Source organism: Tupaia chinensis, unplaced genomic scaffold (genome assembly GCF_000334495.1).
Source record: "Tupaia chinensis unplaced genomic scaffold, TupChi_1.0 Scaffold000104_1, whole genome shotgun sequence".
In the NCBI taxonomy this organism is placed as follows: domain Eukaryota; kingdom Metazoa; phylum Chordata; class Mammalia; order Scandentia; family Tupaiidae; genus Tupaia; species Tupaia belangeri.
In genome coordinates, this window is record NW_006159568.1 from 1,056,681 (window position 1) to 1,080,740 (window position 24,060).

General features: G+C 39.7%; 2 protein-coding genes across 2 annotated transcripts in view; one reads left to right on the forward strand and one right to left on the reverse strand.

Annotated features, from left to right (window-relative positions):
- Nucleotides 1-15,888, forward strand: part of XPA (XPA, DNA damage recognition and repair factor) — a gene marked incomplete in the record, with an annotated part of 36,382 nt that extends 20,494 nt beyond the window's left edge. Inside the window, 3 exon segments of the mRNA XM_014586003.2 lie at nt 1,572-1,737; nt 4,271-4,388; nt 15,662-15,888. Of these exon segments, the coding sequence (XP_014441489.1) occupies nt 1,572-1,737; nt 4,271-4,388; nt 15,662-15,810 (433 nt within the window).
- Nucleotides 15,889-19,357: 3,469 nt separating this feature from the next.
- Nucleotides 19,358-24,060, reverse strand: part of NCBP1 (nuclear cap binding protein subunit 1) — a 39,966-nt gene continuing 35,263 nt past the window's right edge. The window contains exons 21-23 of the mRNA XM_006143713.1: nt 23,033-23,161; nt 22,304-22,417; nt 19,358-19,898 (exon numbers count right to left, since the gene is read on the reverse strand). Coding sequence (XP_006143775.1) covers nt 19,785-19,898; nt 22,304-22,417; nt 23,033-23,161 — 357 coding nt within the window. The 3' untranslated portion in view covers nt 19,358-19,784. The remainder of the gene's footprint in view (nt 19,899-22,303; nt 22,418-23,032; nt 23,162-24,060) is intronic.

A 24,060-nucleotide genomic window follows, 5' to 3' on the forward strand; every position in this document is an offset into this window, starting at 1 on the left:
GGAGAGGGGTGGAGGATAGAGAAATGTTGGTTAATTAATACAAATTTACAAATAGATAAGAGGAACAAGGCCCAGCCACAGTGGCACAGCAGTAGCATGCTGGTCCAACATGCTGGAGCCATATGGAAGATGGAAGTTCCGTTTCCAGTTCAACCTGTACACATCAGGCACATGTGTGTGTCCATGATCCTGGCTGGCTGGAAAGGATAAGGGAAGGATTGTGGTGTGAAACCCTGTAGAGGGAGCTTCACCCCATTCTTTCTCTCACATAAAAGATTTAAATAAACTTAAAAAAAAAAAAAAAAAGGAAGGAGCAACTGGTAAGTGGCATAGTGGTTAAGGTGCTAGACTCCCACATGGCCAATTGCAGTTTGAGTCTTGAACCTGGTGGTTTGCTTTCTCACCCCCCCCCCCCTCTGATTCTCTCTAATCAAATAAAAAATAATAATGATAAGTAAAATTTAATAATTATTTCTTTTTTTTTCTTTTTTTTTTTTTTTTTGAGAGGTTTTCACTGTAAGGCGCGTGCGCTCGCCAGACAGACAGAGAGAGACATAGAGACAGAAAGCGAGAAATCACCCCCCAGGGGGGATGGTCACGCCACAATCCCTTCTCCTCCATTCTCCTCTTGGGATCTTGGGCACGCACGCACACGCGCCCGGCATGAGTTTTAAGCCACCGGGTCCGGGACACGAACCGCGGTCGACTACGTGGGAATCCAGCGACATAGCCATTACGCTAACTGCTGGTTCCCTAATTATTTCTTTTTAAAAAAGAAGGAACAAGTTGTCATGTTGTAAGTATGTTAAGGTAACTACAGTCAATATAATTTACTATACATGCAAATAAAAAATAATAATGATAAATAAAAAAAAAATTCTGGAGCTTGGATGGGATGTGTTGCAACACCCATCATACTTATACTTGCCTGAGCTTGCTCCATCAGACTTCCATTCACTTCACTCTCTTCAAAATTCCCTGTGTGGCATAGCATTCAATTCACATGAGGCTGTAAATCAATACCTTGTTTAGTTTTTTGCTGATAAAGATAGGTCCTTCTGTAAACAAGAGATTTTGAAGCTCACTGAAAGATGGCAAAAGGTTATTGAACAAAATGGGTAATATGACATTGAGATTTGTTCTTTATATAAATAAATGACCTTTGAAAAACATAACTTTTCTGACAACCCAATAAATTTTTAGAAACAGTAAAAAATATTGTCTGGGGGCCAACAGGTGGCATAGTAGTTAAGGTGCTGGCCTCCCACATGGCCAAACACAATTTGAGTCCTGAAGCTGGCAACTTGCTTTCTCACTTTCTCTCTCTCTCTCTGGTCAAATTAAAAGAAAAAAAATGATAATAAAATTAAATAATTCTATTGAAAAAAGTTATTTTTCTGTTGGCTTTTTTTTGTTCACTTTTTTTTCTTTTGAATTGCTGGAGAATGCATGTGCTTGCCAAAATATTTTATATATCTCTTTTGTTGTACATGCCTCTTGGTTGCAGGGCTGTTTGGAAACTTAGTTTATTTAAAATAACTGATTTATGTAATAAACTTAATTTGTTTCAGAGATCCTGATGAAAAACACAAACTTATAACCAAAACAGAAGCAAAACAGGAATACCTTCTGAAAGACTGTGACTTAGAAAAAAGAGAACCGGCTCTTAAATTTATTGTGAAGAAGAATCCTCATCATGCACAATGGGGTGATATGAAACTCTACTTAAAATTACAGGTCTCTAATAAGTTGTATTCATTTCCTTTAAATTCTGGTTCAGTGAAATTTTAGCAACAAATTATAGTTGAGCTTTTGCTTACAGAGAGTGAAAAGATCCTTTTCTTGTTCTGGGTATGAGTCACAGTCCATACATGACACTTAGTAACATGTTTTCTTAGTTTGCTTTCCAGTGTGGTGCTTTGAACAAATATGTTACTATTGGGTGATGCTGGGAGTACAGTTTGGAAACTAAGAAAAGTTGTTCCCATACCCCTTTACCCCTTAAAAAAAAAAAAAGAAAGAAAGAAAAACTTAGAACTCTCATAAATGCCTGAAATCTAACTCTACATCTGGAATACAATCTGCCCATTTGGAATACAGTCAAGTTTCCATGAAACTAGTATCTCTCTGAGCAGATTTCAACTCCTCTTGCTGTCACTGGTTATAGGTGTGTCAAGATCATTATCCTCTTCATTGCAAGCTGCATACACCCAATTCCATTGCCTTGAGCTTACCCAGCTTACTGTATTTACCTCACAGTGGTACAGGTACAGTTATATGTCACTTAACAAAGGAAGATGTGCTCAGAGAAGTATGTTATTAGGTGATTTTGTAATTGTGCAACCAGCGTACAGTATACTTACACATATCTAGATGGTCCAGCCTACTACACACCTAGGCTACGTGGTAAAGCTTGTGTGCTCCTATTCCTATGACCACCACAGTGTGTGCAGTCTGTCACTTACTGACACATCCTTATGTAGTGCATGATTGCATTCTTGTGTGCCATTTTATTAAAATACTAAGAGGTATTGCCTTAGAGTACCGTCTGAATGGGAATACACTAGAAATACCCATATCTTCAAAGAAAATTAAGAAGTCACACTGTGAAACAAAAATGTGTACTAAATTCATTAAATATAAAACTGTCAGAAGAGTCACCACTTATGCCCCAGTTTGTTTTCAGAGATCCTGATGAAAGTGAAAAATGCTAGTTAAACTGAGTTGTTTTCTTATCACTTGGTTCTTTTATATTTGCTGGAACAATGCCATTAGACTTTATTATACATTTGTGTCATTTATCATGCTTGTGTGTACACAAAAAGGAAAATGCAAGTACAGAAGACTTAGGGTATTCCTAACCTTCTTTACATTTTTTCTTTTTTTTGGGAGACTTTTTGCTATAGGGCACATGCGCTCGCCAGAAAGACAGAGAGAGACAGAGAGACAGAAAGTGAGAAATCACCCTCCGGGGGGATGGCCACGCCGCAATCCCTTCTCCTCCGTTTTCCTCTTGGGATCTTGGGCATGTATGCACACATGCCTGGTGTGAGTTTAAGCCACTGGGTCCAGGACTTGAACCGCAGTTGACTACATGGGAGTCCAGCAACATAGTCATTACACTAACTGCTGGTCCCCACCTTCTTTACATTTTGAGTCCAATTTTTCTGAACCACTTCTTAACTATAAATTGTTAAAGTACCGTTAAGCACGCTGGTGATGCAGCATTTTTAGATATGTTAAGTCATGGAAAATGTGATATCTTATGTTTATGAAATGCAAGTGTATCATCTTACTGTGTTAAGAAATTTGAATTTAGCTACACTGCTTGACATTTTGGTCCCCTTCATACATTGTGAAAGGTCTGATAAATGCTATTTATTTATTTATTTTTTAAAGATAATTATTTATTATTTGTTATTATTATTTTAAATTTGCAATAAGGCCCATGCACTCAACAGAGAAAGAGAGACAGAGAGAGAGAATGTGCAAAGCAGGCAAATTGCCAGGTCCAGGACTTGAACGGTGGTTAGCTATGTGGAAATCCAACACCTTAATCACATGCCACCTGCTGGCCTCATCATGAGCATAATTCTTAGTAAGTTATCCTTTAAAATGTAAATAATTTTATACAATATTTTCGTATTGCAGCATTTGTCTCCAACCTGTCACATGATGTCAGGTGTGGAATTTCCTACTTGTAACCTCATGTTGGCACTAAAAAATTCTCAGATTTTAGAGCATTTTGGATTTTCAGATTAAGGATACTCAACCTGACTTATTTGAAGTTAAAATATTTTAAATATGAATGATAATTTTGATAAACATCTCCCTAAACCTATGAAACCTGTAAATGTGGACTGAATTAGATTATAACAGCTGCTCTTTGTATTACTGTCACAGAAATCAACACAAGCACATGTGGTCAGCGGGCTTGACAAGCTTTGCTAGACTCACCAAAGAAAAAGTTTATTACGAAAATATTGTATAAAATTACCTGTGGGCTACATGTATGAGGTATATATGAAACATGAATTTCATATTTAGACTTGGGTTCCATTCCCATAATAACTCTTAATGTACATGCAGATATTCCAAAATTTGAATTAATTATGGTCCCAAGCATTTCAAGTAAGGGATACTCAACTTGTATTTTTAAACTTATACTTCACTTAGGCCATTCTCTGGCACCTATGTGTTTGATAATTATAACTGTATAATGTTTTACAATTCCATATCAACCAATTTAAATATGGATTCTGCATTGTAGATTGTGAAAAGGTCTCTTGAAGTTTGGGGTAGTCAGGAAGCTTTAGAGGAAGCAAAGGAAGTTCGACAGGAAAACCGAGAAAAAATGAAACAGAAAAAGTTTGATAAAAAAGTGAAAGGTGAGTGACCACATTTTATATCATGAAGGGTTGTTATTACCACTTTCCTGTTTAAAAATATAATGTCACTAATATATTAGAATATGTTTTTCCTTTGGTTGAGAAAAAAATGTCTTTAAGTTTGTCCTCAGTAGGCGATGTTTGAGGCTCTCAGTCCAAACCTCACCTGCATTTCTTCTTTCTTTCTTTCTTTTTTTTTTTGGAGAGACAGTTTTGCTATGGGTTGTGTGTATAAGACAGAAACAGACAGAAAGCAAGAAATCACTCCCCACAGGGGATGGCCACACTACAGTCCCTTCTATTCCATTCTCCTCTTTGGATCCTGGGCACACATGCAAACACACCTGGTGTGAATTTTAAGCCATCAGGTCCAGGACTTGAACTGCGGTCAGCTATGTGGGAGTCCAGTGACATAACCATTATACCATCTGCTGGTCCCACAATACTGCATTTCTAAAAAGGCTGTGAGCCATCATGTTCAAGTGAGTCATATTCTTATATATGAACAGTGTTAGGATAGGGGACGGTATCTCCAATCAAAAATTCGCATCAGTAAATATGATCAATGGTATTATAAAAAAACAGATACCCAGGCCATATGGTGGCACATTGGTAAGCTGTTGACACTCTGCAAGGTAGACCCACATGGGAAGGTGACTGGTTTGTTTCTGGAGAAACATGTGCTCATTATTTAGGCTGGCTGAAGCTGGGGGTATGTCATGGTCTCAAGACCCTGCCGAGGGTGCTGTATCTCTGTCACTCAGAATACATAAACATTAAAAGAAGAAGAAAAAACAGAACAAATATCCACCAACAAACCTCTCTTAATTGCTTAAAATGAAAAAAAAAAAAATTGTGCCCTAACTCTTAGTCTTATAACTTAGCAGCTAGAAGAACTTTCTGATGTCAGCTTGTCTTAATTGCTTTTATTTCATAATAATTGAAAGAGAAAGGTGGAGTGACTTGTCACAGAGCTGGTTATTGGCAGAGTTTGGACTGGAACGTGGCTTCCCTGACTTAACGCCGTCTTTTGTATAGTCATCCCTCCATCCGCACATCTGTCTCTGCATGCAGCTCTCCGTGCCCTTATCCATTTGGCTCTCGTTCATTTGTCCACGTGTCGGTCATGTTTGTACATATTTATGTCTATCTGTTCATCCATCCATCAGTTCATCCAGTATTTATAAAGTATCAGCTGTGCTCAGGCACTGAGCTAACATAGATGCTGGAGTCACCGTTTGTCAGATGAGAAACTTAGTTATAGATAGTGATAGATACTGTGATAGTGGTGAACAGAGGGTGCTGGAGGAGTGCAAAGACTTTCTGCCCTATGAAAGAATCCCTAAGAAAAACAAGTCTTGAAAATGAACACAAGTGTTCTTTATGCAGTCATCAGATAGAGTTCCAGTGTAGGGTAAAGTGTGTGTAGGTAGCATGTATTTGTATATATTGGGTTATGTCTGTACACTAAATTGATTCATTTAAAATGAATGTCTTAGCCATAATAGTTTTGCTTATGTTTTTGGGATTTAGAAGATTTTGGAGGGTCAGTGGGATAGCTCAAATTTCTTTTAAAATGTGAGTTTTACCTTTTCATTAGAGGAGTAATTCAGATACAGCACAAAAAAGTTAGAAAGCTACAAGGAACGCCTATCCTGTGTTCAGAGACAATTCTTTACTAATCAGCCCTTCACCGTTCATTCTTCTAAGTTCTTTTCTATGTGTAGACCTTTAAATATTTTTTAAATAAAATTGGAAACAGTATTGGATTTTTATAAAGTTTATTAAACAACTCCATGATAAACATCTTTATATGCATCTTTATATAAATTATACTTACCCATTCCTGAATCCAAGGTAAGCACACATTTGTGGCTTTGTGGAGAGGTTTCCCATAGCAGACGAGGCCATCTAAGAGCATTTCACTGATGATTCTTCCCAAAATAAGCCACTGCTGTGTGACGGCCCTCAATGGTACTTGCAAGGACAGACTGAGAGTTTTTGGAAAGACTTCTTTTTAATGTGACCCTTTTGTTTAAAATCTTTTCCATGTTCTACACTACCCCTTCCTCTCTTCTAATAGCAAGGGGAAACCTTGAAGGATAAAGGAAGTAATGAAAAGGCATTTTAAGGGGTATGAAGAAGGACGGCACAGTTAGAGATAACTTACATACTAGCCTAGGGTTTTTCTTAACCTCAGCTACCTGAAAGCACCTCAACCCTCCTTCTTCACTGCCTCCTTAAACTACGTTCTGAATGGCATTTTGAACATGTGGATAAGGAAAGAAGTATTAATTAGAAACTTGAATTTGTGAAGTGATGAAGTTAAAAAAGGAGGACTATCTGAAATATTTTTCATAGATACTAAATTTGTACCTAAGAATGTAGGCACAAGTTTAGTAAGGGTACCTACAAAAACATAGGCACTAATTTTGTTTGGTCTAGTTGTCACCTGATGGTAACTAAATTCCTATAATTTGAATAGCAAAATAAAGGATTATGACATGTTTCATCTTATATATTTTTTTCTCTATAAAAATTCTATTAAGCATATAAGGGGAGGTCTTATTAAAATGTCAATGAAATATATTCTAAAATACTATTTTACATCAAAATAAGCTCATACTTTAATTTACTTTTCCATGAACCTTTTGAAGTTCCCGCATATGTATTACATATTAGTATGAACTTTAAAAAAAGATATCCAATTTTCACTGGTATTTTTTTTTTTAAAGAAATACAAACTTAAAAATATAAATAATTGGCTCTTTTTCCTCTCTATATTAAATTGACGCTGTTAATCACCAGATAAACTAGTATGGATTTTTGTTATCCTTGAAGAGTTCCAATTTATTTATTTACTTACTTATTTTAAGGTTTTTGCCACGTGGTGTATGTGCTTGCCAGAGAGACACATAGAGGGAAAGTGAGGAATCATCCCCCGGGGGGGATGGCCATGCTGCAATCCTTTCTCCATTCTGTTCTTCTTTTAGGATTTTGGGCAAGCATGCACACATGTCTGATGTGATTTTTCAAGCCACCGGGTCCAGGACTCCAACTGTGGTTGGCCACGTGGGAGTCCAGCACCTTAACTACTACACTACCTGTTAGCCACTACCTTAAAGTTTTTCATAGAGATAGACTTCTTTTTTTAAAAGAGAGATTTTTGCTATAGGGTGCATGCACTTGCCAGAGACAGAAAGTGAGAAACCACTCCCCAAGGGGGATGGCCACATTGCAGTCCCTTCTCGATGATCCTCTTGGGATTTTGGTCATGAACGCGTACATGCCTGGCATGAGTTTCAGTCCACCAGGTCCGGAGCTCAAACCGTGGTCAACCATGTGGGAGTCCAGCATCTTAATCACTACACTGCCTGCTTGCCCAGAATTAGAAATCTTAGGACTGGTTTATTTCAGTTCATTTATTGTTTGAATGAAGCTTGACTTTTGAATTTTTCCAAGTGGTTATATGAGTGGTGTATTTTCCGAGTCTCTACAAATAAGAATGTGTTCCTGCCTTGCCTGTGAGTATCTGAGTTCTCTGTGTTCTGTGACCACTACTTACTGTTTTCTGGTCTTTCGTGTGCAGTGAGGTCAGTGCTGTCTTTAATTACGCCCTCTTCTTGTCGATTTACTTTAGAGGTTGGTGGATATGTTCCTGTCCTGACTAGGCCACAAAGGGCTGAGAGTGGAGGAGTCACTGTAGAGATTAGGAACAAGGACCTTACTATGCAGTTTACTCAGAAGGCTCAGAACAGAGAGGAATAAAAGCAAGTCAAAAGTTTTTAGTTGAAAAGAAACTGGAACCTGGTGTCTCTTGGTCTTCTGATTTTGATCCACACAGAAGCCGACACAAGTTTACTCATTTATGGAAAGGTAAGAGATTACATTTAAATGATTTTAGAATGTGATCTGCTTTCTCAGTTTGAGAATTGATCTTACTACAGAAAAAAATTAAAGTGTAAACAGAATAAGTTAGACACATACAACTAGACGAGGTTTGTCACAGGTGTCTTAGATCCAGGAGGCAGAGTATAAATGATAGCGTCATGCTGCTCTGTGTAATTAGATCTCAAAGCATGCGGTCTGTGTTGCCCTTGCAGTTGGATAAGAATTTTGATTTTGTGCAAATATACAGAACACTGGGTTTATGTGCCTCCTTTCTACAAATAAGGTGGTAACAAATAATGAAGATTAATTTATTTTCCTTTCTTTAGAAGAGGAACCTCTACCAGGAACCTCTACTGAGAAAGGGAAAGCCAAATACAATTTGAAAGAAACGCTGCGACTAAAAAATGATTCTCACACTCACGTGGTGCAGTTGTCTAATGTGTGCTCTGGATTTACCACTCACCAGTTGTTTCTGCGTCTGTTACTTTTTCAGTTGTTGGATCCAGGATCATGTGTAAGCAGTGTCTTTTAATCCAGGCTCTTGGCCTTTTTATTCTTCATGGCATTGACATTTTTGATGTCCAGACCAGCTGTTATGCATTGGGATTTGCTGGCAGCTTGGTTTTTCATAAATAGATTTGAGTCTTAACACTTTTTGCAGGGATACTCATAGGTGTTATGTCCATGTACACCACAGGAGACACACGGTACCAGTTATCCTTGAAGGGAGTGACTGTCAGTTTGCTCATTAAGGTGGCGTATGCCAGACTTTCCCATTGTAGAGGTCTTCCTTTCTCTTCGTAATTGATAAATATGAACTATAAGGGGATCTTCATTAAGTTCATGGAAAATGTATAAAATTTGATGATGCTTGGATTTCAGCCCCTCCTCCCCCCCAAAAAATAAGCTCATATCATGTTTCAGGAACTATTTGAGTCCCCTTGTATGTGAATATCTCATTCCTTCCCTTCTCTCAATAGTTTCAGCCTGAGTCCATTTTTATCGGGGTAGATATGAATGGCGATTTTCTACTTCTATTTCTTTCTCTTTTTTTTTCTCTCTCTCCCTTTCTTTCTTGCCATTCACTGTACATCAATACAGTATACAAAATAAGATTTTCCATCTAGTAAACATTGTATATTGACTGAATCAAGGGTATTTCCATACATGTTATCATCAGCACATAATTTTCTATTTCTTGTTTCTTACTTATTTTGCTTTTTTCCCTCTCTTGACTCCCTACTTCTCACCCTCTGCCAACTCCCCACCTTCTCCCACACTATCTGGTATGTACAGTTGTTTTCCATGCCTTTCTTTTTTTTTTTTTTTTTTTTTTCACATTTTGATTCACTAAAGACCTTAATGAATTTAAAGACTTTCAATAGCAAGCATAGCTGATATTTATGAATGCATGTCTAACTTTAGGTGTAAGTGAGTAAAGTGAACATACTCTAAACTAGCATCTTGCTGAGGCTCTATAGCTTACTGCAGCCATTAAACAGGTATTAATAGGTATTTATAATGCATTTTCTAATTTCAAAAAGAAGTTTTAGTTTAATAGATCAAAATAAAAAAATGTTAAGAGAAATTTGTTTAAAACTTAAAGCCAGGAGAAAGGTTAGGATTCAGTTCAAATAGTAGGTAGATGAACCTGTCAACAGTTCAAGAGAAGACAAAATCCTTAAATATAGAAATCAAAGCATAGCAGAAAATCAGTAATGTTTTAGTCTAAAGTAAAGAAATTCAGGACCAGCAGATGACGCAATGGCTACGTCACTGGACTCCCATGTAGTTGACTGTGATTTGAGTCTCTGACCTGGAGGCTAACTCGTGCCGGGTGTGTGTGCGTGCGTGCCTGCCCAAGATCCCAAGAGGAGAATGGAGGAGAGGGGATTGTGGTGTAGCCATCCCCCTTGGAGGGGGGGGATTTCTTGTTTTCTGTCTCTGTCTTTCTGGCAAGTGCACGCACCCTATAGCAAAACCTCTCCATAAAAAATAATTAAAAAAAATTTTTTTTTAATTATATTTCACTAGGTCACACTCACGTAATTAATCTCTCTTCTACTGAATTTGCAGTGTTACTGTGGTCTGATCTTTCCATTTAACCTCTGGAAGTGAACATTCACCTCTGACCCTCTCCCTACCATTAGACTGGCCATTCTCTTGGTTGTTTCTTGTACTCTTATTTCTGTGTGTTTGACTTTAGTTATCCTGGTATTACACTCTTTTCAGCAATTCTTGGAGAACTGGTTTGGGTATTGGTAAATTTTTTCAGGTTTTGTTTATCTGAGAATATTTTAGTCTTTTTTTCCTATCTGAGAGATAATTTTGCTGGGTATAGTATTCTTGGTTGAAATTGCTTTTCACTTAACACTTTGAATATACTTTCCCATTCTTTCCTTGCTTGCATTGTTTCTGATGAGAGGTCCAACATTAGCCTTGTGGGATATCCTTTGAAAGTAACTTGACATTTCTCTCTTGCCAGTTTTAGTATCTTGTCTCTCTCTGTGGTTTTTGGTCAATCTGGCTATGATGCGCCTCAGGGAAGATCTTCTTGGGTTGATTCTATGTGGGGTCCTTTGCATTTCTTGGGTCTGGATATTCGAGTGCCTCTTTAGGATTGGAGTTTTCTTCCAGGATTTCATGGAATAGATTATCAATGCCCTTATTAGTTTCTTCACCTTCTGGGATACCAATAATCTGGATGTTTGGGCATTTAATGGTATCTAGTATTGCTGGTATGCAATTCTCATTTTTGTTGTTGTTGTTGTTGTTATTTTCTCAGTCTTTTTGGTGTGTTTCTCTAAGTCAGAGGTTCTGTCTTCTACATCTGAGATTCGATCTGCATGATCTAATCTGCTTTTGATATTTTCAATGGAATTTTTGATTTCCTATATTACAGCCTTCATCTCTAAAATTCAGTTTGATTCTGTTTTATGTGTATCTCCTCTTTCAGATCGTGTGAGTAACTTTCTCACTTCTTGGAACTCAGTGTCTCTTTTCTCCTGCATCTTCTGGAGTTGGTTGATTCTTTTCTCTTACATCTCTGTTAGCTTTGTCACTATGAATATTTTAAGTTCTTTATCTGATATTTCCATGAGTTCCTTTGTATTCTTTGTGGAAGAAGAGGAGTTATTATTTTTCTTTAGAGGAGACATATTTTCTTGGTTTCTCATATTTTTTGTACCTCAATGGTCGTTTCTGGTCATCTGATGGATTATACGTTTTTTCCTATTTTTTGGAGTTAAATCTGAGCAATCAGAGGAATGCAGAAAGAGGCCATCTGCAGTCTGTAAACAGAACCATTCCTTTCCCTTTGCACACCTGGCTGCTGGCTAGACTGGGGAGGAGGAGGCTGAATTCTGGGCAGAGCATCTTTGGTGGTCAAAATCCCTGAATGGGCCTGCAAGGAACTCAGATATAGATGACAGCTGATAGGATTATCCTGACTCTTGGCTAGACTGGGGAGCAGGAGGGTGAAGTCTGGGCAGAGGGTCTTTGGTGTTCAAAATCCATGAATGGGCCTGCAAGGAACTCACATATAGATGGCTGTTGATAGGCTCCTGGCTAGACTGGGGAGCAGGAGGGTGAAGATTGGGCAGAGGGTCTTCAGTGGTCGAAATCTGATTCTGATGACTGGGAAGTCCAAAGGCATCACAAATTGTAGAAGGCAGAACTTTTAGCAGAGCAAAGCATGATCTGCATCCATGAGTTTCTCTTTCTTGCAATGTTCTATTTCTGTCATTCTTTCTTACAGTTATTATTTTATTTCTTTTGGGAAGAACTTTTCTTCCTTTTAAAAAATATTTAATTTTATCATTTATCATTATTTTTAATTTCCTACAGGGCATGTGCACCCACCAGAGAGAGACAGGGGGTTGGGGGTGATGGGGAGTGAGAAAGCAAGCCACTGAGTTTGAGACTCAAACCATGGTCAGCCATGTGGGAATCCAGTTCCTTAGCCACCAGGCCACCTGCTGGCCCCCAGAGCTTTGCCTCTTTTAAAAACTGATTTGTTTAGCATCAGTTGGACTCTTGGATTCTTATTCTTAATCACTGTGTTACAATGGGAACCAGCAGTTAGTGTAATGGCTATGTCGCTGGACTCCCACGTAGTCGACCGCGGTTCACATCCCGGACCCAGTGGCTTAAAACTCACACCGGGCGCGTGTGCGTGTGTGCGTGCCCAAGATCCTGAGAGGAGAATGGAGGAGAAGGGATTGTGGCGTGACCATCCCCCTGGGGGGTGATTTCTCGCTTTCTGTCTCTGTCTCTCTCTGTCTGGCTGGCGAGTGCATGTGCCCTATAGCAAAAATCTCTCCAAAAAAAAAAAAAAATCACTGTTACAACTCATTTCCATCATTATTCATTTTGATTATCTAATTGTTTCAAATTTAGACAGTAATGAGCCCATTTTTTTCAGCTTTTATACTTGTATTTATTCATTTAACTGTTTAAAACACTACTATAGATTAATATTAAAACAAAAACAATAGCAGGTAGTGAGCATATTGTAATTACAGTCCTTCACTCATTCACTATTGTATATAAAATGCCAGCAGTGTTATTTACTGGCCCCATTAAGAGGTTTGACACTGAACACCACCTCTGGGATGATGCTTCACTGTAATCGTGCTGTCTTTGTTCCAATGGATTTGGATCAAAGTCCACCAATTCTACCTGGCCCATTTCATCAGTCTCTTCTGTTTCCTTCCTTTCAGTAGAAGTTTTTCCAGCAAAGAGAGTTTATCAGGAGACAGAAAGCCATTCTCAGGAAGTTTACCTTAAACTCAATGATTAGGTGACACTTTTCATATGAACTACAATAAATTGGCATGCCTTCATTTAACACACACTTGATATCTCCATGCTTGACAATCTGATCTGTTTGAGATGATGACAGTGGTTTGGTTGTCAAGAGTAGAAATTGGCTTCTGGAAGCCACACAATGCTTCAACCAGCTGTATGTCCATACACATGAAAAGGTCTTCTCCTCGCTGAGTAAAAACAGCATGATCTTTCTGATCTAGTACAATGATTATTTCTCCTGGCTCCAGTCCTGGTTCTTGGTCTCCTTCACCATGGAATGTTATCTTCTGGCCATCTTCCATGCCTTTGTCAACATGCACTTCTAGAATCATTTTCTCTCCAACTATCTTCCTTCCATTGCAACTTTTACATCCATCTTTAGGACTGATCCCCTCTCCATGGCCTTGGCACTCCATGCATACAGACTGAATTTGCTGAACTATTCCAGGTCCTATCTGATGAATTCTTATTTGCATTCCACTACCTCAGCAATTGGGACGGCCTTCACATTTTTCACAAATCACGTTTTTTTGCAGGGCCAGTTTTCTTGTTGCACCATTATGTAAATCTTCTAAGATTACCGACAGCTGATGTACAACATTTTTACCTCTTCTCTCTCTGCATCCTTCCTCCTCCTCCAAAAAACATATCAAAGATGTCTATAGGGGAGCCAAAGCCACCACCTGCTCCACCCTCTTTAATTGCCTGCTCTCCTTCTGTGTCACATAATTCCCTTTTTTTCACATCAGAGAGAACTTCATAAGTTTGAGAAATCTGTTCATACTTCTCGCCTTCATTTGGATTCTTATCAGGGTGGTACTTCAAAGCCAGTTTCCTGTAAGCCTTCTTCAATCTTTCCTGGGTAGCATTGGGTGTGACCCCCAAAACATCACAGTAGTCATTTCTTTCACTATTTTATACAGCCGTTGAGCGGGCTGAGGCTAGCGTGGGGGAGCAGGAAGGTACACAGAGCTGTGTGCGGCTCGGGCAGCAGCCACTCCTCTGCTTCTGACCGAGTGTTCTGGAAAGTTCCACTGATCCCATGTTATTTAAAAAAATATATTATTTTCAAACTAAAGTATGAAAAAGCATGGCTTTGTGGTTAAGAACACGGACTTGCGCTAGCCTGTACCTCTGCCATCAAAGAGCAGCCTGGCCTTGGGCAGTTTATAACTTCTCTGTGCCTTAGCTTTCTCATCTGTGAAATCGGGTGATGGCTGTATCTGCCTCAAAGCGTTGTTGAGGATTAAGTGCATTTAAAGTGCTTACAACAGTGCCTGATACATAGACTGTTTGCTTTTATCCTCATGTGGGATTACAAGTATGTTGACTTTTATGATTGAGATTATGAAAGATACAGCTATCATACTCTCCCTTTCAGAGCCAGGCACAGACAGTAATGAGCTGGGTGGATTCCTGGTGAGAACAGGAATATACAGTGTTAACAGCTTGTTCATTTGGTTGGCACTAAGCTTTTGGTTTCTTAAGGTGTGTGATATGTAGTGAGAGCTTTTAAAGGTGTTGACATAGCTATTTTACAAAGCACAACAGGATTCTTTTCTTTGTAAAATGACTTTAACATGATGTAGCAAAAAGAGCTTAGACACTGGAATTAAGATTACCTGAGTCTACATGCTCTCTGCTTAGTTTCTCTACTTGCAAAATAAAATGACGTAAAATAAAAACTCAGTGGTTCTTTCCAGCTCTTAATACTGTTTATTTTTTAGCTTGTACTTTGTAATAATCATTAGCAACCCTCCCCTAAAACAATGCTGCTGTTTCGTAAAATAGAGAACATTCATAGACTAAAGGTAATTTGCATGAGTTTCCTAAAATAAAACACAGATGAGATAGTGGTAGGATTTCTTGACTTGGGGCTAGCAGACAGTGTAGTGGTTAAGGTGCTGGACTCCCATTTGGCCAACTGTGGTTTGGGTGCCAGACCCAGTAGCTTGAAACTCATGCTGGCTGTGTACGTGCATGCCCAGAATCCCAGGAGAGTAGAGAAGGGATTGTGGTGTGGCCATCCCCCCTGGGGAGTGATTTTTGTCTCTGTCTTTCTGGCGTTTGTATGCACCCTATCACAAAAATATCTCGGAAAAAAAAAGTTCTCGGCTTTGTAGTTTTCTTGCAAACAAAGCTTGACTTGGCTCTTAAGGTAGTTCTAGACTCATAAACACAGAACTGGAAACTACTCCCTTTACTTCGTGATCTCAGTGGACTCCCCGACTGTGGCATCCTGTCTTCCCAAGTCAAACGTACCTGCACATCCCTGTTCTGATACACATCTCACTTCGAATTTGCTCATCTTTTGCTGAACCTCTAACCCACATATACCCATGTCTGAATCTCCCATTTCATATTACTCCAATGACGACTTGCATGTGAGGTATGAATGTTCTTGCTGAGTTCATATAACAACCAACTTTGATTTCCATTTTAAAATTAAGGTAAACTATGTATGATTTAAATACCACCTAATGTGTGTGCGCATGGGCAGCTGAAAGCCTGATGAATTTATTACTGGATTCTGCTGAAAAACACCACTGACAAACTTTTATTTTTTTTTTTAGAATTACGGCGAGCAGTAAGAAGCAGTGTGTGGAGAAGGGAAATGATTACTCATCAACATGAATATGGACCAGAAGAAAACATAGAAGATGACATGTACCGGAAAACTTGTACGGAGTGTGGCCATGAACTGACATACGAAAAAATGTGATTTTTAGATCTGTGTCCTGGTTTACTCAGTTTTATACTTAAATAAAGGAAATTTAGATAAAATCTGGTTGAAACTTTACTCAAAATGTTAATGCCTTCATGGATGAATGAAATTCTTATATAATGCTTCAGTAATAATTATGTTATGACTTAGCAAGTTTCAGTTAAGGTTTAGCTGGTCTGGTTGTGGGCAGAACATCGGGACTGTGATTTATTTTATTTTTTAACAACAAAGATGGGGAGCTGAGTGGTAGAATAAGTTCAAAAGTTGTAGCTCAGAGATTATAAATTGAGGAACGAGAAACTAAAGCAAACCTTTGATTGGGATAGGAGCAGCTCTCAGGCCAAAGCTGACTGAACTGGATTCTTAACACAAAAAACAAACATAGATGGTAACATGTACCAGTGAACCCCAGATTCTGGGTCAGGAGTTTAAGGACTATTTCTGTCTCCGGGACAGCAAAGCTACTGCTGGGAAAGCCTGACAAATAGCAGGAATAAACAGTAAGTTGCTTGATAATGTTTTCTGTATTCTCACGGACTACCACTGTAGGCTTTAGTACTCTTGGCTAGATAGTTCAAACTGCTGGATTGAGATGGAAAACAGCTGTTTTCAAGGCTGAATATCTGCTGATCAAAGGTACTGATAAAGGTAAGTTTGTAAGCCCTGCTAATAACATTTACCGGGCATTTACCATGTACCAACACTGTGCAAGGTGCCTTACAAGTATTCTCCGTTATAAACTTCAAAGACGACTACTATGCTTATTTATGCCTTTAGAGAGGACGTAATAACCTATAGTCTCATGGCATGCTAGGCATTTGGATCAAGTTTAGCTAAATTTTCCCATATGCTGTCAAAGGAATTACAGAGTAGCTTGAACACAGGGCTTATGCATTATTTTTTTGACCAAACAAATCCAAGTTAAGATAAATTGGGTATTTTCAAACTTCTAAAAAAGTTTGTTTAAAAAAAATTTTTTAAGAATTATTTATTATTTTTCAGTTTGACCAGAAAGAGATGAGAAAGCCAGCCACCAGGTTCGGGGCTCAAACTGTCTCACCATGTGAGAGTCCAGTGCCATAACCACCATGCCACCTGCCAGCCCCTTTGTTTAGGAATTTTTTAAAAAGTTTATTTCTTCTATGGGGCAGACAGACAGGAGAGACAGAGCTGGAGACAGGGATGCAGCCCCAAAAGCGTCCTTACAAGTCAGTCCCCCCAGTCTCAGCCAGCCAAGATGATGGGCAGTGATGCATCAGCACTCTGCATGCCCAGGACATAAACCCAAGAAGGTCCTATATGGCCTTCCCCTATGGCTTCAGCATTGCTGAGTGCTGCATTACCTTCCCACCACATGGCTGGCCATTTGAACTATTGTTTGACCTGATTTTATCCTGCTACAAATAGGACATTTTTAGCAGTGTGCTTTAAGAAGTTCATGGTAAAAAGTGGAATTACAGCATGAGTTTATTTTGGTGCAAAACAACTGAAACCATGCATAGCTTTTTCATAATAGCATTTTCCATGAACTTTTTCAAGAACACCCCCCACAACCACCGCCCATTGCCATTATCCTCGAGATCAGCTGTTGCAGATTCTGTTCGGAGCAGGGCAAACTCAAACAAGTCAAATCCAAATAACGACTGGAGGCTACAATCACTAGTTGTTCTTTATATAAATGTTCAGAACAAGTGTGTAATGCATTTTCCAGGTGCCGATTTTTTTCGTATGTGCTGGGCGATTACAGCTCAGTAAGCACTGACTCTGAATGGGCAGCAAGATTTCCCTGGGGAGAAAAGCTGCCAGCTTGATGACAGTAAAACAACCAGGGCTCCCTCTGCCGAAGGGAACATCACTGCATTGTGGGGTAAAGAACTCTCAGGCCAGGTGGATGTAGGCTCATTCTTCTTACTAGTGGTAGATCTTGGATAAATTATTTCACAGGCTTTTTATCTGCAAAGTGGACCTAGTCATCTCTCATAGGACTGTGGTAAGCATTACTTGTGGTGAGTCCCTAGCACCTCACACCTAATGGCCAAATGGCTGATAAGGTGGTATTTGTCTCATTAAGATATGCTTCTATTCCCTCTGTACCTTCATCAGTGGGTAGTCCTGGTATCCAGACATCAGTGGCAGCCCAATCTGCTCTACCAGGTTAACAAGGTCTTTCCATAGCTTTCATTTTCAGGTATAATTATTGATATAAGAAAACTATAACCATCCACTTGGACAAAAGCATTTTAAGTAACACCAATACCATTTAACATTGCTAATTTACTAAGTGCCATGCTATCCTTTTGTCTGTGTGGGCTTCACTAGTGGGGAAACCAACTGTTGAAAGTTTGCTCTTGCACCTTTATTTCTTCAAAATTCAATCCCTAGAGTTAAGTTTTTCCATCTATATGGCTGCCAGACTGGGGCAGGGAAGACTCACATCAGTAGTAGTAGTTAAAGGCAACTGTTATGAATAAAGAGAAGATCGAGAGACAGGAAAATGAAAATCTACACATTTCTCTATAATGTGGGTCAAGTATAACTCACCAAATTTTGCAATACATTGTGAAAGCCTTTAGGGTCAAATAAAGTTACCGACACCTTAAGTGGTTATCTTTTGGCTTCTTGAGCACAGGAAAGATTCAAACTTACAGTTGTGTTATGCTCAAGCAGTGGGAAGGAGGAACAGTATAAAAAAAGATTTAGACAAAAAACGGTTTTCATCGTTCTGCTTACCATGCAACCTTGGCCTTTTGAATAATTATTTTAAGTGGCATGACATTGAAAACTCCTGGACTCTCTTGTAGCTACTAAAATGTATGGTAAACAAGAGACCCTATATCCAAATATAGAAAGTGCTAAACCGTACATTTATCCTGTAGTAAGTAAAAGATACCTATGATGTGTTAATGCACAGAAATGCTACCAGTATCTGTAGGATTATTGGTAAATTTCCTAAGGCTAATGAAAAACTTCTTAGATATCTCAGAAATGTGGAATGCTGGGTAATTTCTTACATTTGTATTATCTTATAAAAACATGCTCATTCTCGTAAGCCTCAACACCATATAGGAAACAGGCTCTGGAATTAGTGGTAATTTGGCCCAGGGTGCATAGAAACAAAACCCAGACCCACATCTGACTCCAAGTGTAGTTTAGCCATTGCAGCTATTCTGCTTTTGGTGCCGCTTCTGTAAGTAACGCACTGTGACATCACAGATCCCTCTCAAAGGCTACGGGAAATGACCAGATGTTCTAAGAAAACAGTTCCCAAACGCGGGATCACCCGGGAGTTCTGAGTACTCATGTCTGTGTTCTATGCCCAGAAATTATGGTTTAATCACTTTAGATTCCCAAGTGATTGATGTTCAGACAAATTTGGGAACTGTTGCTCTAAATAGCAACCCTTATATAAACTAACAAGTAGCATCTTAAAATACTACTTAAAAATTATTTTGAAGAGAGAATTTCAAATGGAGGTTAGTACAACTTTAGTAAGAAACCACCGATCTTCAAGTAGACTGAGATGATAAATCATGGAATACCAAACTTTAAAAAACATAGTTTTAGTTTTATTTCAGCCATGTTAGGTTACCCATGAGCTGTGAAAAGCTATGCTACTTGATAATAAACCCATCAGCGGTTCTACATACTACTCTGAAAGCTTGACATTCTAGTGTTTCACATACCTCAAATCAGTTATTTTGTGCCTTGAGGAAAAAAAAATATCAAATCGATTACAGAAAAGTTGGATCTGTCACATATAATACATTATGGACATCATCACATTCTTGTCATTAGGAAGTATTTGCTTTTTAGGGGCTATTAAAGGTAATGTCATATTTTGCACTGTCTACCTCCCCCTTTGTTTTAGGAAGTGAAAAGATACTACAAGAAAGCAAGCATTCAAACCATCAAAAATAAGACAAATTATTTTAAGATAGTTTTTAAAAAATCTTGACATGAGGGGAAGTGACCTAGGCCTGTAGGGCACAGAACTGCTGGAACACAGCCAGGATGTGAGGGTCTAACTCAGCAGTGAAGAGGAGGTTCTCCAGGGTCACCATGTACTGCTGGATTATCTGGTGGTGCTGTGGACAGAAAGGGCGTCAGGTCAGGAGAACGCATATGCGAGCAGTCCTGTTGGACGTCCCTCAACAGCCCACCCACCCACACTGTGGAATGATGGCAGGCAGAAAAACAGTTTGTGGGAACCAGCAGTTAGCATAATGGCTATGTCGCTGGACTCCCACGTAGTCAACCGCCGTTCACGTCCCGGACCCAGTGGCTTAAAACTCACGCCGGGCGTGTGTGTGTACGTGTCCAAGATCCCGAGAGGAGAACGGAGGAGAAGGAACTGCAGCGTGGCCATCCCCCCGGGGGGTGATTTCTCACTTTCTGTCTCTCTGTCTGTATCTGTCTGTCTAGCAAGTGCACATGCCCTATAGCAAAACTCTGTCTGTCTAGCAAGTGCACATGCCCTATAGCAAAAACCTCTCAAAAAAAAAAAGAAACAGTTCGTGCCAGTACAAGTACCACCCTGAACAGCCCCAACATTAAGAAAATTGAGAGGGAAATGAGAAAAGTGGACATTCAATAACTTTAAAATTTCTAGTTCTTCCCTACTTCTATGCAAAAACAACTCATGATTTAAGGCACTGGCAGCCACTTGCTGCCACTACCATTACAGACTACTATGCTCAGCTGGGACCTGAGGAGAACATAATATACGTCATGAGTTTTAAAAAACTTATCAGAAAATTTGTCAAAGGACATGTGCTCGCCAGAGAGAGGGAAAGTGAGAAAGCAAGCCACCAGGTCCAGGACTCCTAACTGTCGGCCATGTGGGAGTCAGCACCTGAACTACCACACCACCTGCTGCTCCACATCATGACTTTTCAAAGAGCAGTGCAGACAGGGACTGACCTCAGAAGATAAAAGGTGCCAGAAAATGAAATAATCTCTTCTGTGTGCTCCTATGTAGACTTGAATGTACCCCCACAGGACTAGGAGCTGTTAAAAGTCTTTAACTGGTTTAACAATTAAAAAAAAACAGGAATTCCTATTTGGAGGCTTAAACAATTTAACTTAAAATAATTTGAGGGCCAGTAGGTGGTGTGGTGGTTAAGGCATTTGATTCCCACATGGCTGACTGCAGTTAGAGTCCCTGAGTTGGTGGCTTGAAACTCATGCTGAATGCATGTGTGTTCATGCCCAAAATCCTGAGAGAACAGAGGAGGGATTCTGGCATGACATTCCCCTTTGGGAGGTAATTTCTTGCTTTCTGTCTCTGGCGAGTGCACAGACCCATAGCAAAAATCTCTCAAACACACACACGCACACACACACACACCACACTGGGCATGTATGCATGTGTGCCCCAAATCCAGAGGAATGGAAACAGGAATGCAGCATGGCCATCCCCTCAGGAGGTGATTTCTCACTTCCTGTCTCCCTGGCGAATACATGCACCCCACAGCAAAAATAGCTCAAAAAAAGAGAAAATCATGCTGGGTGCATGTGCACATGTGCCTCAAATCCCAGGAGAAGGGAGAAGAAGGGAAAGCAGCATGGACATCCCCTTGGGGGCTGATTTCTCATTTTCCCTCTGACCTCTGGCAAGTGCACATGCCCTAAGGCAAAAACCTAAAACAAAAATTCTGAATTAATCACGCTTCTTGAAAAGATTTGGAGGGCTAGTGTCTGAAGACACTAAGAGTCAGTCCCACTCTATTACCTTTTTTTTTTTTTGAGAGTTTTTTTTATTACAGGGCACTTTTGCTTGCCAGAGATACAGACAAAGTGAGAAATCACACCCTGCCTTCCCAGGGGGGATGCCCGCACTGCAATCCCTTCTCCTCCATTATCCTCTTGTGATTTTGGGCAAGCATGCACACATGCCCAGCGTCGAGTTTTAAGCCGCTGGGTCCAGGGCTCGAAACGCTATCGACTATGTGGGAGTTCAGTGATGTAACCATTACACCACCTGCTAGTCCCATCCTACCTCTCTTTAACTTAAACCTGGCTGAGACTAGGTTTTGCATTTTGCTTTACTTTGCTTCTGTAGGCACTCTCTCATCACTTGAACTTTAGATTTTTAAGGATGTTTATAAATCCAATTACTGTTCCCTTAGCATTTATTTTCTTCTCTCCATTTTACATTAGAGCTAGGCTCCCTGGCATAGAAAATGACAATCAGGAGCCTACATGATACAGAAGCAAGCAAATTAAGCAAATATACTCTGGTAATAATAGCAGCAAACAGACATTAAGTAAATGCCCGTTTCCTCCATCTCTTCCTCCTTTGGAGTTTCTGGGTACACGTGCACCGTGCTCAGCATGTTTATCAAAACCACTAGGTACTGGATGGTCGGCTGTATGGGCTCTGGCTGCCTTAGCCCAGTCACATAGCCAGCTGATAAGGATTTTCATAATAGGAAGTCTTTCTTGGCTGAGAATAAAGGTGGTTATTTTCTAATCAAAGTCCCCTACAAACCTGTAGGAATATCTGCTGGAGCCTCTCTATACAGTTCTTATACCATGGTGTTAATACACTGGTCCCATCAGTTTCACATCGGACTAAGTGCTCGGTCAGGATCATAATAAAACGCTGGAAAGGAAGGATAAATGAAAGAAGTATAAGAGGGGAATCTTGTATTTCAGAAACAAATTCATGACACAGACATTTAAGTACTGCTTGTTCCAGCCTGACTTAGTACTATGTATTCCTAATTTTCATAATGCATGAAATACTGTCAACCTAGAAAGGCAGACTGGCAATAATATGAGTTGGTACATCCTTTTCAGCAATACATAAAAGGCTTTCACATATAAATTACTTGTCCTAGTAAAATTACTTCTTGGCATCTTTTATAAGGAAATAATCAGAAATGTTAATTAAAATTTATACACAAAAATCTTCACGGGAGGTAACAGTCACCTACGTGATCATCACTAGGAGATAATTAAAGGAGATGGGCACTTCACAAAAACAGCCCATAGTGTTCGGAAAGCATGAAGCATGCTTCATGTAAAAATATGTAAAAAACGAACGCAGAGGTATACAGAGTTGCCTCCAAGTGGTGAAGTTTTATCTGCTGTCCATTTTTCTATTCTAAACTCGTCTAGAAATGAGCATGTATTCCTTTCGTTTTTAGAAATATCTTTTTGAAACTAAAGATACGTACTGTTTCCTTTTATGCACCAATGTCCCAAGCCACGATACCTGAAATATGACTAGGAAGAGGTTCTTTTGTTCACTCTGAGCAGATTCCACTTTTTCCTGAAGTCTTTCTATTTGCTCCTCAAGGGCCCCATCTTTCCTGTCACTGCTTCTGTCATCATCATCGCTTCGCTACAGAAAGCAAAGGAGCAAAAGGGAAGTATCATTTAGAATGCCAGTGTATTATATCCCATCAAATAAAGGCAAGGATTTTATTCTGCTAGTTGAAGATCTGTATTCAAAGTGAAAGTCCCCTCCCTCTGCAAACATGTGCATGTGCGTGCATGCACACGCACACACAAAGCCTTTTTGTGGTTCAGAGACGTGATCCTGCAAGTTCCATAGGTCTTCATCTAGGCCAGGGAAATTCAGTAGCACTTAGGTCGATAATGTCAGTGGAGTTTTGGCTCTATGACGTCACTATCTGACCATTTAAGCAATAAGAACAAGGAGGCAGCTTGCTAACCTTTCACCTCCTGGGCCCTATGTGAAGCTGGGCAGGCCTTGTGGAAGCTCTGGGGCCACAGGTTGCCTTATCCTTGTCATAACACAGAAATGGCCTTGGGCTACGTAAGGATTCAAAGCACACTGTTCTCTGCTGGCAATGATGGGCTCAACACACCCTCATGAAGCTTTAGTACTTCCCAGATCACCTTGAAGGGTTTATAGCATTCGCTTAGGTTTGTAAAAGAAGGCCGAAGGAAGACTAGGCATGGGTTATCAGAATGGAACAGGGTGAGAGGTCAGATGCCTTTCCCAGCATCACCTAGCCAGAAAGTGGCAGGGCCAGAACCTAGCTGTAGGCATGTTTTATACAGAGGTCTTTTCAGCAAGAAAGCGGCATCATGGAACTTAGAACGTCTGGTAATCCTAAAAAGTGCTGCAAGGGCCCTGTCTACGATAGGCCCCAACACTGTTTAGACAGTACTACCGGAACCCCCTTTCTGATTTCATAGAATTCTGCTTTTTCTTTCTAATAGAGTGTCTATTACGGGGTCTGCCTTCTGTTCTAGGCACCTGGGTACGTGACT